The sequence below is a fragment of the Triticum urartu genome, chromosome 4A (genome assembly GCF_056163025.1).
Source record: "Triticum urartu cultivar PI428250 chromosome 4A, HENAU_Tu73, whole genome shotgun sequence".
NCBI lineage: Eukaryota > Viridiplantae > Streptophyta > Magnoliopsida > Poales > Poaceae > Triticum > Triticum urartu.
In genome coordinates this window covers 541,519,340-541,534,086 of record NC_141876.1, presented here as the reverse complement: position 1 = coordinate 541,534,086, position 14,747 = coordinate 541,519,340, and the positions used below count along the sequence as shown (strand labels likewise).

General features: G+C 48.9%; 1 protein-coding gene across 1 annotated transcript in view; it reads right to left on the bottom strand.

Annotated features, from left to right (window-relative positions):
• Window positions 1–12,605: 12,605 nt before the first annotated feature.
• LOC147976490 (uncharacterized) overlaps window positions 12,606–14,747 on the bottom strand; it is a 28,284-nt gene continuing 26,142 nt past the window's right edge. The window contains exons 2-3 of the mRNA XM_087520880.1: window positions 13,465–13,947; window positions 12,606–13,046 (exon numbers count right to left, since the gene is read on the bottom strand). Coding sequence (XP_087377006.1) covers window positions 12,606–13,046; window positions 13,465–13,947 — 924 coding nt within the window. The remainder of the gene's footprint in view (window positions 13,047–13,464; window positions 13,948–14,747) is intronic.

Below are 14,747 nucleotides of genomic sequence, written 5' to 3'. Positions count from 1 at the left end.
CCCCCTGATCCAGGACTCCCTCACCTGCCGAGATCACCGTTGCTTCCACCACCATTCCATCGTGCTGCTGGATCTCCATCAACCTCTCCTTCCCCCTTGCTGGATCAAGAAGGAGGAGACGTCTTCCCAACCGTACGTGTGTTCAACGTGGAGGTGCCATTCGTTCGGTGCTCGGTCATCGGTGATTTGGATCACGACGAGTACGACTCCATCAACCCCGTTCTCTTGAATGCTTCCGCTCGCGATCTACAAGGGTATGTAGATGCACTCCCCTTTCCCTCGTTGCTAGATAACTCCATAGATTGATCTTGGTGATGCGTAGAAAATTTTAAATTCTGCTATGTTCCCCAACAGTGGCATCATGAGCTAGGTCTATGCGTAGTTTCTATGCATGAGTAGAACACAAAGCAGTTGTGGGCGTCGATATTGTCAATTTACTTGCTGTTACTAGTCTTATCTTGATTCGGCGGCATCGTGGGATGAAGCGGCCCGGACCGACCTTACACGTACGCTTACGTGAGACTGGTTCCACCGACTAACATGCACTAGTTGCATAAGGTGGCTAGCGGGTGTCTGTCTCTCCCACTTTAGTCAGATCGGATTCGATGAAAAGGGTCCTTATGAAGGGTAAATAGAAATTGGCATATCACGTTGTGGTTTTGGCGTAGGTAAGAAACGTTCTTGCTAGAAACCTATAGCAGCCACGTAAAAACTTGCAACAACAATTAGAGGATGTCTAACTTGTTTTTGCAGCATGTGCCATGTGATGTGATATGGCCAAAAGGATGTGATGAATGATATATGTGATGTATGAGATTGATCATGTTCTTGTAATAGGAATCACGACTTGCATGTCGATGAGTATGACAACCGGCAGGAGCCATAGGAGTTGTCTTAATTTATTTATGACCTGTGTGTCAACATAAACGTCATGTAATTACTTTACTTTATTGCTAAACTGTTAGCCATAGTAGTAGAAGTAATAGATGACGAGACAACTTCATGAAGACACGATGATGGAGATCATGATGATGGAGATCATGGTGTCATGCCGCTGACGATGATGATCATGGCGCCCCGAAGAAGGAGATCATAAGGAGCAAAATGATATTGGCCATATCATGTCACTATTTGATTGCATGTGATGTTTATCATGTTTTACATCTTATTTGCTTAGAACGACGGTAGCTTAAATAAGATGATCCCTCGTAATAATTTCAAGAAAGTGTTCCCCCTAACTGTGCACCATTGCGAAGGTTCGTTGTTTCGAAGCACCACATGATGATCGGGTGTGATAGATTCTAACGTTCGAATACAACGGGTGTAAGCCAGATTTACACAAGCAATACACTTAGGTTGACTTGACGAGCCTAGCATGTACAGACATGGCCTCGGAACAAGGAAGACCGAAAGGTCGAGCATGAGTCATATAGAAGATATGATCAACATGAAGATGTTCACCGATGTTGACTAGTCCGTCTCACGTGATGATCGGACACAGCCTAGTTGACTCGGATCATGTTTCACTTAGATGACTAGAGGGATGTCTATCTGAGTGGGAGTTCATTGAATAATTTGATTAGATGAAATTAATTATCATGAACTTAGTCTAAAATCTTTACATTATGTCTTGTAGATCAAATGCCCACGCTAATATTGCCCTCAACTTCAACACGTTCCTAGAGAAAACCAAGCTGAAAGATGATGGCAGCAACTATACGGACTGGGTCCGGAGCCTGAGGATCATCCTCATAGCTGCCAAGAAAGATTATGTCCTAGAAGCACCGCTAGGTGACGCACCCATCCCAGAGAACCAAGATGTTATGAACGCTTGGCAGTCACGTGCTGATGATTACTCCCTCGTTCAGTGCGGCATGCTTTACAACTTAGAACCGGGGCTCCAAAAGCGTTTTGAGCAACACGGGGCATATGAGATGTTCGAAGAGCTGAAAATGGTTTTCCAAGCTCATGCCCAGGTCGAGAGATATGAAGTCTCCGACAAGTTCTTCAGTTGTAAGATGGAGGAAAATAGTTCTGTCAGTGAGCACACACTCAAAATGTCTGGGTTGCACAACCGCTTGACTCTGCTGGGAGTTAATCTCCCGGATGACGCGGTCATTGACAGAATCCTTCAGTCGCTTCCACTGAGCTACAAGAGCTTTGTGATGAACTTCAATATGCAGGGGATGGAAAAGACCATTCCTGAGGTATATTCAATGCTGAAATCAGCGGAGGTGGAGATCAAAAAGGAACATCAAGTGTTGATGGTGAATAAAACCACTAAGTTTAAGAAAGGCAAGGGTAAGAAGAACTTCAAGAAGGACGGCAAGGGGGTTGCCACACCCGGTAAGCAAGCTGCCGGGAAGAAGCCAAAGAATGGACCCAAGCCCGAGACTGAGTGTTTTTATTGCAAGGGAAGTGGTCACTGGAAGCGCAACTGCCCCAAATACATAGCGAACAAGAAGGCCGGCAACACTAAAGGTATATGTGATATACATGTAATTGATGTGTACCTTACCAGTACTCGTAGTAGCTCCTGGGTATTTGATACCGGTGCGGTTGCTCACATTTGTAACTCAAAGCAGGAGCTGCGGAATAAGCGGAGACTGGCGAAGGACGAGGTGACGATGCGCGTCGGGAATGGTTCCAAGGTCGATGTGATCGCCGTCGGCACGCTGCCTCTACATTTACCTACGGGATTAGTTTTAAACCTCAATAATTGTTATTTAGTGCCAGCTTTGAGCATGAACATTGTATCAGGATCTCGTTTAATTCGAGATGGCTACTCATTTAAATCAGAGAATAATGGTTGTTCTATTTATATGAGAGATATGTTTTATGGTCATGCTCCGCTGGTGAATGGTTTATTCTTAATGAATCTCGAGCGTAATGTTACACATATTCATAGTGTGAATACCAAGATGTAAGGTTGATAATGATAGTCCCACATACTTGTGGCACTGCCGCCTTGGTCACATAGGTGTCAAACGCATGAAGAAGCTCCATGCCGATGGACTTTTGGAGTCTCTTGATTACGAATCATTTGACACGTGCGAACCATGCCTCATGGGTAAAATGACCAAGACTCCGTTCTCAAGAACAATGGAGCGAGCAACCAACTTATTGGAAATCATACATACTGATGTGTGCGGTCCAATGAGTGTTGAGGCACGCGGTGGCTATCGTTATGTTCTCACCCTCACTGATGACTTGAGTAGATATGGGTATGTCTACTTAATGAAACACGAGTCTGAGACCTTTGAAAAGTTCAAGGAATTTCAGAGTGAGGTTGAGAATCAACGTGACAGGAAAATCAAGTTCTTGCGATCAGATCGTGGGGGAGAATACTTGAGTCACGAATTTGGCACACACTTAAGAAAATGTGGAATAGTTTCACAACTCACGCCGCCTGGAACACCTCAGCTTAATGGTGTGCCCGAACGTCGTAATCGCACTCTATTGTGTATGGTGTGATCTATGATGTCTCTTACCGATCTACCGCTGTCATTTTGGGGCTATGCTTTTGAGACTGCCGCATTCACTTTAAATAGGGCTCCGTTGAAATCCGTTGAGACGACACCATATGAATTATGGTTTGGGAAGAAACCTAAGCTGTCGTTTCTAAAAGTTTGGGGATGCGATGCTTATGTCAAGAAACTTCAACCTGAAAAGCTCGAACCCAAATCGGAAAAATGCGTCTTCATAGGATACCCTAAAGAAACTATTGGGTATACCTTCTACCTCAGATCCGCAGGCAAGATCTTTGTTGCCAAGAATGGGTCCTTTCTAGAGAAAGAGTTTCTCTCCAAGAAATAAGTGGTAGGAAAGTAGAACTTGATGAAGTATTACCTCTTGAACCGGTAAGTGGCATAGCTCAAGAAAATGTTCCTGAGGTGCCTGCACCGACTAGAGAGGAAGTTAATGATGATGATCATGGAACTTCAGATCAAGTTGCTACCGAACTTGGTAGGTCCACGTGGACACGTTCCGCACCAGAGTGGTACGGCAACCCTGTCTTGGAAATCATGTTGTTAGACAACGGTGAACCTTCGAACTATGAAGAAGCGATGGCGGGCCCGGATTCCGACAAATGGCTGGAAGCCATGAAATCCGAGATAGGATCCATGTATGAAAACGAAGTATGGACTTTGACTGACTTGCCCATTGATCGGCGAGACATAGAAAATAAATGGATCTTTAAGAAGAAGACAGACGTGGATGGTAATATAACCATCTATAAAGCTTGGCTTGTCGCTAAGGGTTATCGACAAGTTCAAGGGGTTGACTACGATGAGACTTTTTCACCCGTAGCAAAGCTGAAGTCCGTCCGAATCATGTTAGCTGCCGCATTCTATGATTATGAGATATGGCAAATGGACGTCAAAACGGCATTCCCTAATGGTTTCCTTAAGGAAGAATCGTATATGATGCAGCTGGAAGGTTTTGTCGATCCTAAGAATGCTGATAAGGTGTGCAAGCTCCAACGCTCGATTTATGGGCTGGTGCAAACATCTCGGAGTTGGAACATTCATTTTGATGAGATGATCAAAGCGTTTGGGTTTACGCAGACTTATGGAGAAGCCTGCATTTACAAGAAAGTGAGTGGGAGCTCTGTAGCATTTCTCATATTGTATGTGGATGACATGCTATTGATGGGAAATGATATAGAATTCTTGGAAAGCATAAAGGCCTACTTGAACAAGTGTTTTTCAATGAAGGACCTTGGAGAAGCTGCTTATATATTAGGCATCAAAATCTATAGAGATAGATCGAGACGCCTCATTGGTCTTTCACAAAGTATGTACCTTGACAAGATATTGAAGAAGTTTAATATGGATCAGTCCAAGATGGGGTTCTTGCCTGTATTGCAAGGTATGCAATTGAGCACGGCTCAATGCCCGACCACGGCAGAAGATAGAGAAAAGATGAGTGTCGTCCCCTATGCCTCGGCCATAGGGTCTATTATGTATGCCATGCTATGTACCAGACCTGATGTAAACCTTGCCGTAAGTTTGGTAGAAAGGTACCAAAGTAATCCCGGCATGGAACACTGGACAACGGTCAAGAATATCCTGAAGTACCTGAAGAGGACTAAGGATATGTTTCTCGTTTATGGAGGTGACGAAGAGCTCGTCGTAAAGGGTTACATCGATGCTAGCTTCGACACATATCTGGATGACTCTAAGTCACAAACCAGATACGTGTATATTTTGAATGGTGGGGCAGTAAGCTGGTGCAGTTGCAAGCAAAGCGTTGTGGCGGGATCTACATGTCAAGCGGAGTACATGGCAGCCTCAGAGGCAGCACAAGAGGCAATCTGCGTGAAGGAGTTCATTACCGACCTAGGAGTCATACCCAATGCGTCGGGCCCGATGACTCTCTTCTGTGACAACACTGGAGCTATAGCCCTTGCCAAGGAGCGCAGGTTTCACAGGAAGACCAGGCATATCAAGCGTCGCTTCAACTCCCTTCGTGAAAGTGTTCAAAATGGAGACATAGATATTTGTAAAGTACATACGGACCTGAATATGGCAGATCCGTTGACTAAACCTCTCCCTAGAGCAAAACATGATCAACACTAGAACTCCATGGGTGTTCGATTCATCACAATGTAACTAGACTATTGACTCTAGTGCAAGTGGGAGACTGTTGGAAATATGCCCTAGAGGCAATAATAAAATGGTTATTATTATATTTCTTTGTTCATGATAATTGTCTATTGTTCATGCTATAATTGTGTTATCCGGAAATCATAATACATGTGTGAATACATAGACCACAACATGTCCCTAGTGAGCCTCTAGTTGACTAGCTCGTTGATCAATAGATGGTTATGGTTTCCTGACCATGGACATTGGATGTCATTGATAACGGGATCACATCATTAGGAGAATGATGTGATGGACAAGACCCAATCCTAAGCATAGCACAAGATCGTGTAGTTCGTTTGCTAAGAGCTTTTCTAATGTCAAGTATCATTTCCTTAGACCATGAGATTGTGCAACTCCCAGATACCGTAGGAATGCTTTGGGTGCACCAAACATCACAACGTAACTGGGTGGCTATAAAGGTGCACTATAGGTATCTCCGAAAGTGTCTGTTGGGTTGGCACGAATCGAGACTGGGATTTGTCACTCCGTATGACGGAGAGGTATCTTTGGGCCCACTCGGTAATGCATCATCATAATGAGCTCATTGTAACTAAGTAGTTGGTCATGGGATCATGCATTACGGAACGAGTAAACTGACTTGCTAGTAATGAGATTGAACGAGGTATTGGGATACCGACGATCGAATCTCGGGCAAGTAACGTACCGATTGACAAAGGGAATTGTATACGAGATTGCTTGAATCCTCGACATCGTGGTTCATCCGATGAGATCATCGTGGAACATGTGGGAGCCAACATGGGTATCCAGATCTTGCTATTGGTTATTGGTCGGAGAGTTGTCTCGGTCATGTCTGCATGATTCCCGAACCCGTAGGGTCTACACACTTAAGGTCCGATGATGCTAGGGTTATAGGGAAAGTTTGTACGTGGTTACCGAATGTTGTTCGGAATCCCGGATGAGATCCCGGATGTCACGAGGAGTTCCGGAATGGTCCGGAGGTAAAGAATAATATATAGGAAGTGAGGTTTTGACCACCGGAAGTGTTTTGGGCGTCACCGGTAATGTACCGGGACCACCGGAGGGTTCCGGGGGTCCACCGGGAGGGGCCACAAGCCCCGGAGGCTTGCATGGGCCAAGAGTGGGAAGGGACCAGCCCCTGAGTGAACTGGTGCGCCTCCCACCAGGGCCCAAGCCGCAGCTAGGAGGAGAAGGGGGAAACCCTAGGCGCAGATGGGCCTAAGGCCCACCCTAGGGCGCGCCCCTCTCTCCCCCTCTTGGCCGCCCCCCTCCATCCCATCTAGGGCTGCCGCCCCCCTAGGGGTGGGAAACCTAGAGGGGGCGCACCCTCCTCCCCTCCTCCTATAAATAGTGGGGGTTTTGGGGCTGCCCAACACACGAGTCTCTGTCCCTCTTGGCGCAGCCCTACCCCTATCCCTCCTCGTCTTTTGCAGTGCTTGGCGAAGCCCTGCTGGCGTGCCATGCTCCTCCACCATCACCACGCCATCGTGCTGCTACTGGACGGAGTCTTCCCCAACCTCTCCCTATCTCCTTGCTGGATCAAGGCGCGGGAGACGTCACCGGGTTGTACGTGTGTTGAATGCGGAGGCGCCGTTGTTCGGCGCTTAGATCGGAATCGACCGCGATCTGAATCGCTGCGTGTACGACTCCACCAACCGCGTTCTTGTAACGCTTCCGCTTAGCGATCTTGAAGGGTATGAAGATGCACTCCCTGTCTCTCGTTGCTAGTATCTCCTAGATTGATCTTGGTGACACGTGTGAAATTTTTGAATTATTGCTACGTTCCCCAACATGCAGCCCCCATAGTACGGAGTCGAGCTCCTCTACCCAATGATTGTCTGATTTCTTCAAGGACTGCACTAATCTGGGTTTAATGCCGCTCATGATAAGACCATTTGCTCGTTCAACTTGACCGTTAGTTTGCGGATGATAGACAGAAGCATAATCGAGCTTGATGCCCATGTTGCTGCACCAAAATTTCACCTCGTCGGCTGTAAAGTTCGTGCTGTTGTCAGTGATGATGCTATGGGGGACGCCATAATGGTGTACAACCCCGGATATGAAGTCTATCACCGGTCTGGATTTAGCCGTTTTGACAGGTTTGGCTTCTATCCAGTTGGTGAATTTATCCACCATGACCAGTAAGTATTTTTTCTTATGGGTTCCCCCTTTGAGGGGTCCGACCATATCAAGCCCCCAGACCGCAAAGGGCGAAGTAATGGGGATTGTTTGGAGGGCGGCAGGTGGCATGTGGCTTTGGTTTGCAAAAAGCTGGCAACCGACACAATGTTGTACCAGATGTTGTGCATCTGCCTGGGCCGTCGGCCAATAAAAACCTGTACGGAAGGCCTTGCTTACAAGGGCTCGGGCTACGGCGTGGTGGCCACCGAGTCCGGCATGGATTTCTGCCAAAAGATTCCGCCCTTCCTCTTCGGAGATGCACCTTTGAAGGACTCCGGTTGTGCTTTTCTTATAAAGCTCTCCCTCGTGGACCTTGTAGGCTTTAGATCGCCGCACTATGCAGCATGCCTCATTTTGGTCCTCGGGTAATTCCTGCCTAGTTAGGTAGGCCAGGAATGGTTCTATCCATGGGGCGATGACGACCATTATCACGTGGGCTGAAGGTGTTATTTCGGTGGCAGAGCCTCTGATTGTGTCAGAGTGTTCGGTATCTGGGGTTGTGGCCGGGTCTGGACTATTTTTGGCAGTGTCCCCTTCCCATACCACGGATGGTTTAAACAGTCTTTCCAGGAAGATGTTCGGTGGGACAGGGGCGCGTTTTGTGCCGATACGGGCGAGGATGTCCGACGCCTGGTTGTTTTCCCGAGCCACATGGTGGAATTCAAGCCCCTCGAACCGAGCTGACATTTTGAGGACGACATTGCGATATGCCGCCATTTTCGGATCATTGGCGTCGAAGTCTCCATTTATTTGGGATATTGCGAGGTTCGAGTCCCCACGCACCTCTAGGTGTTGGATGCCCATGGAGACTGCCATATGGAGACCGTGTAATAGGGCCTCATACTCGGCTGCGTTATTGGAGTCTGTGTATAGTATTTGGAGTACGTATTGCACTGTATCTCCAGTGGGGGACGTCAGGACGACGCCGGCCCCCAGACCAGCCAGCATTTTAGAGCCGTCGAAGTGCATGATCCAATTGGAGTATGCGCTGTACTCTTTAGGGAGTTCGGCTTCCGTCCATTCGGCGACGAAATCGGCCAATACTTGTGACTTAATGGCTCGCCGTGGTTTGTATGTTATGTCGAACAGGAGGAGCTCGATGGCCCATTTGGCAATCCGGCCCATGGCATCGCGGTTGTTTATTATGTCATTGAGTGGTACTTCGGACGCCACCGTGATTGAACACTCTTGAAAGTAGTGTCGTAATTTCCAGGATGCCATGAATACCGCGTATGCTATCTTTTGATAATGTGGGTACCGTGGTTTGCATGGAGTGAAGACGGTGGATACATAATATACCGGCTTTTGAAGTGGGAATTTATGTCCGTCCATCTCTCATTCGACGACGAGCATTGCGCTTACAACTTGATGAGTTGCCGCTATATATAATAGCATTGGTTCACCAACAGTTGGCGCAGCCAAGATTGGGTTGGTGGCCAGGATGGCTTTTATTTCTTCTAGTCCGGCTGTGGCTGCGTCCGTCCACTCGAAGTGTTCGGTGCGCCGAAGAAGGCGATAAAGGGGAAGTGCCTTTTCTCCTAATCGGGAGATAAAGCGGCTTAAAGCCGCCACACATCCAGTCAATTTTTGGATTTTCTTGAGGTCAGTTGGGATAGCCAACTACGACAGAGCTCGGATTTTGGCCGTATTTGCTTCAATTCCTCTACTGGAGATGATGAAGCCCGGGAGCTTTCCGGCAGGAACGCCGAAAACGCATTTTTTTCTGGATTGAGCTTAATGTCGTATGTTCGGAGGTTGGTGAACGTGAGCCTCAAGTCATCTATTAAAGAGTCGACGTGTCTGGTTTTAATGACCACATCGTCTACATATGCCTCCCCAGTCTTGCCGATCTGCTTTTCCAGACATGTCTGGATCATGCGCTGATATGTTGTGCTGGCGTTTTTGAGCCTGAAGGGCATTGTGTTAAAATAGAAGGGGTCGTATGGCGTGATAAATGCCGTTGCGGCTTGATCAGACTCCGCCATCTTAATCTGGTGGTAACCGGAGTATGCATCGAGGAAGCACAATGATTCGTGTCCTGCGATAGCGTCGATGATTTGATCGATGCGAGGGAGTGGAAAGGGATCCTTTGGGCAAGCCTTATTAAGGTCTTTGAAGTCGACGCATAGGCGCCAGGATTTGTCCTTCTTTGGTACCATCACCAGGTTTGCTAGCTAGTCCGAATGTTTTATTTCTCTAATAAATCCGGCCTCCAGTAGCTTGGCTAGCTCTTCTCCCATGGCTTGTCGCTTAGGTTCAGAGAAACGCCGAAGAGTCTGCTTGACCGGCTTGAATCCTTTTAGAACATTAAGGCTATGCTCGGCCAATCTGCGTGGGATTCCTGGCATGTCTGAAGGATGCCAGGCGAATATGCCCCAATTCTCGCGCAGAAACTCCCGTAGTGCGGCGTCTACAGCGGGGTTTAACTGTGCCCCGATGGATGCTGTTTTTGTGGGGTCCGTTGGATGGACTTGGAATTTGACTATTTCGTCCGCTGTTTTAAAGGAGGTGGACTTGGATCTTTTGTCTAGTATCACGTTGTCCCTATCCACCGAGGAGTGCAGCGCGGTTAACTCCTCCGCCACATGGGCTTCGGATAATGTCTCGAGGGCTAGTGCAGCTGTTTTGTTCTCGGTGCGGAGTGTTATGTCCGGATCACTAACTAGAGTGATGATTCCATTGGGTCTGGGCATTTTGAGCTTCATGTACCCGTAATGGGGTATGGCTTGAAAAATTGTGAATGCCTCCCGCCCTAGAAGGGTGTGGTATCCGCTACTGAATGGGGCCACTTGGAATGTAATTTCTTCGGACCTGTAATTTTCCGGAGTGCCGAATACCACATCAAGTGTGATTTTCCCAGCGCAATGTGCCTCCCGACTAGGGTTGATTCCTCGGAAGGTCGTACTGCTTTGCTCAATACGGTTGCTATCTATTTCCATTTTTGGAGAGTTTCCTCATAAATGAGGTTTAATCCGCTGCCGCCGTCCATGAGCACCTTAGTGAGCTGAAAGCCGTCCACAATTGGACTGAGGACCAAAGCGGCTGGTGCTCGGGCTGTTCGGAATTTAGGTTCGTCACTGGCATTGAAGGTGATAGCCGTGTCGCTCCATGGATTTATTGCTGCCACGTGGTAGACTTCGGCAAGGCTGCGGAGTGCTCGCTTACGCCTATTATTTGAGGCGAAGGTCTCGAAGACCGTTAATACTGTATTGTTATCCGTGGGAAGGTGCTCTGAGGTATTTTGGATGAGGAGATCCTCACCGCTTTTGGCCACCTGCCGGAGTACCCAACATGCTCTAAGGCTGTGTGTTGATAGGTATCCGCTGTACTATGGATTTTGCAGGGCCCGTTAAGCCATCCCTCCAATACGGTTCCACGCCCTGTAGTGGGCTTTTGCTTCTTTGTAATTGAGTCGGGCGACTTATGAGAGTGCACCCTTTTAGTTCGGACTGGGGGTTTTGTCAGAGCCGGATTATCCCAAAATTGTGTTTGGGTTTTCCAGGCACTTTCCATCGCATAGTATTTCCGTACTATGGCCGCCAAGTCAGCGAAGTGTGCTATGTCACGGCGACTTATGGCGTTGAGGACTCCCTTGTTCGTGCAATTGTTGCAAAAGAACGAAATTGCGTCTTCCTCGCGACAGTCCTTGACCTTGTTCATTACAAGGAGGAATCTGGCCCAATAGTGATGTACTGTCTCTTGGGGCGCTTGCCTAATGTGGGAAAGATCGTTTGTATCTGGGTGGGTGGGTGGATTTAAGTCCAAACCTTGACCCAATCTGTGATCTCGGGGTAGGGGAGTTTCCGATCTTCGAAGTTCGGGCTCCGGGATGTTGCCCTGTGGGTTCGGTATGCGGCCTGATTATGGATTCAGGGTTAGGGCGGTGTCCTCCCATGAGCGAGTATCCGGCTCGGGGAGCTTGGGAATCCGGACATAGTTCATCCTCAGGATAGAGGGAGAATCGCCGCATTGCTCCTCCACCACCGCTATCTGATGGGTGACCGGCGGAGAGTTAATCTCCCTTTGGTCGGGTTTAAGCCCGATCCGATCGCAGTCCGTAGTGACTCCCAGAGCGGCGATGCGATCCAAGAGCTCGTTCAAAGAGGAGAGCTCCATTGGATCCATCTGCTCGGCAAATTTCGAGCCAATGTGGAGGCTATTTTCGATAACTCGAGAAGTCATCGTCGGCGCCGCGGCCGAGCAGGCGTTCATGACGAAGCCGCCTAGTCGGAGAGTTTGTCCTATAGCCAGGGCTCCCCCAGAGGTGATGTTGTCCTTGACAACGAGGCGAGCCATCCTCCTTATGATGACGACACAGTGGAACTCTCAATGAAAGCACCAATGTCGGTGTCAAAACCGGCGGATCTCGGGTAGGGGGTCCCGAACTGTGCGTCTAAGGTGGATGGTAACAGGAGGCAGGGGACATGATGTTTACCCAGGTTCGGGCCCTCTTGATGGAGGTAATACCCTACGTCCTGCTTGATTGTTCTTGATGATATGAGTATTACAAGAGTTGATCTACCACGAGATCAAAGAGGCTAAACCCTAGAAGTTAGCCTATGGTATGATTGTATGTTGTCCTACGGACTAAACCCTTCGGTTTATATAGACACCAGAGGGGGATAGGGTTACACAAGGTCGGTTACAAAGGAGGAGATATACATATCCGTATTGCCTAGCTTGCCTTCCACGCCAAGTAGAGTCCCATCCGGACACGGGACAAAGTCTTCAATCTCGTATCTTCATAGTCCAACAGTCCGGCCAAAGGATATAGTCTGGCTGTCCGGAGACCCCCTAATCTAGGACTCCCTCAGTGAGCGCGAAGGTCGGCATGGCGCTCAACACGCAGCAGACGAGCGCTCGGCGATCCGCCATCGGCAGCAGCTTACCCTTCCATCCCGCTAATCTCGCCTTGATTCTATCGATGATAAACTGGAGGTGAATGAGGCGTAGATGGCCCGTGGTGACCGGGAGGCCTAGATACCTAATGGGGAAGGGGGCGACAGAGCCCGCAAAACCCTGCAGCACCTCCCCAATGTTGATGTTTTCGCATCGGATGAGGGAGACTGTGGATTTGGCCGGGTTGATGCGGAGCCCGGTTGCTCTTACAAAGTCACCTAGAATGCGCAGCAGGGAGTCGAGCTCGTCGCGTCCAGGGTTTAAGAAGATGACGGCGTCGTCAGCATATAGGCTCAGCCGTAGCGCAAGATCATGTCCAAGGAGGTGGTGGAGGAGCTGCTGAACCACAGCCGTGGCGATGAGGTGATGTAGCGGATCGATGGCTAGGATGAAGAGGAAGGGGGACAGTGGGTCGCCCTATCGCAGCCCCCGCAGGTGGAGAATCTTTGGTCCTGCCGTGCCGTTGAGGGAGATCAAAGATGAAGCAGTGGCGAGAAGACGCGCGACCCAGTCCCGCCAGCGTGCTAAACCCTAGTCTCTGAAGCAGTTCGAGGAGATACTCCCAGGACACGGTGTCGAATGCTTTCACTATGTCCAGCTTTAATAGAAGACACGGTGTTTTGCGGCGATGCAGGGCCCGGACGGAGTTTTGCACGTAAAGGAAGCTGTCATGGATGCACATTGTCTTGAGGAATGCCGTCTACGCGGGCGAGATGATTGAGCCGATGATGGAGGCAAGCCTAATGGAGAGGACCTTGGAGATGATCTTCGCGATTGAATGGATCAGGCTGATGGGCCTGTAGTCTGTGATCTCCGTCACCCCGTCCTTCTTTGGCAGTAGGATGATCGCCGCGTTGTTGATCACGGACATGTCACGCCCCGCGAGGTTGTAGAACTGATGGAAGGCTGCCATGACGTCGTCCTTGATGATGGGCCAGCAGGAGCGGAAGAAGGAGCTGTTGAAGCCGTCTGGCCCTGGGGACTTTTCCTGTGGAGACTTGCAGATCGCCGCCCACACCTCCTCCTCGGTGAACGGGTTGTCGAGGCCGGCCGCGGGCAAGGTTGGTAGGTGGACGGCGTCCCAGTTGATGGTGCAGCTACACGGTGTCGCCGTCCGCAAGGTGGAGTTGAAGTGCTCATGGATGATCTGCTCCTTGTCTCCATGAGAGGTGGCAATGGCGTCCCCGCTGCGGAGGGCGTGGATGAAGTTCTTCTGACGCCTGGAGTTGATTTTGGCCTGGAAAAACGCCGTCTTGGCGTCGCCCGCACGTAGCCAGGTGACATGATACGTCTCCAACGTATATATAATTTTTGATTGCTCCATGCTATATTATCTTCTGTTTTGGACATTATTGGGCTTTATTATCCACTTTTATATTATTTTTGGGACTAACCTATTGACCCAGAGCCCAGTGCCAGTTCCTATTTTTTCCCTTGTTTCAGTGTTTTGAAGAAAAGGAATATCAAACGGAGTCGAAACGGAATGAAACCTTCTGGAGAAGTTATTTTTGGAAGGAAAGCAACCTGATAGACTTGGAGTGCACGTCAAGATAGAAACGAGGGAGCCACGAGGTAGGGGGAGCGCCCTCCACCCTCATGGGCCCCTCGTGGCTCCCCTGACGTATTTCTTCCGCCTATATATATATCCATATACCCTAAAACGATCGGGGAGCACAATAGATCGGGAGTTCTGCCGCCAAAAGCCTCCGTAGCCACCAAAAGCCAATCTAGACCCATTCCGGCACCCTGCCGGAGGGGGAATCCTTCTCCGGTGGCCATCTTCATCATCCCAGTGCTCTCCATGACGAGGAGGGAGTAGTTCTCCCTCGGGGCTGAGGGTATGTACCAGTAGCTATGTGTTTGATCTCCCTCTCTCTCTCTCGTGTTCTTGAGGTGGTACGATCTTGATGTATCGCGAGCTTTGCTATTACAGTTGGATCTTATGATGTTTCTCCCCCTCTACTCTCTTGTAATGGATTGAGTTTTCCCTTCAAAGTTATCTTATCGGATTGAGTCTTTAAAGATTTGAGAACACTC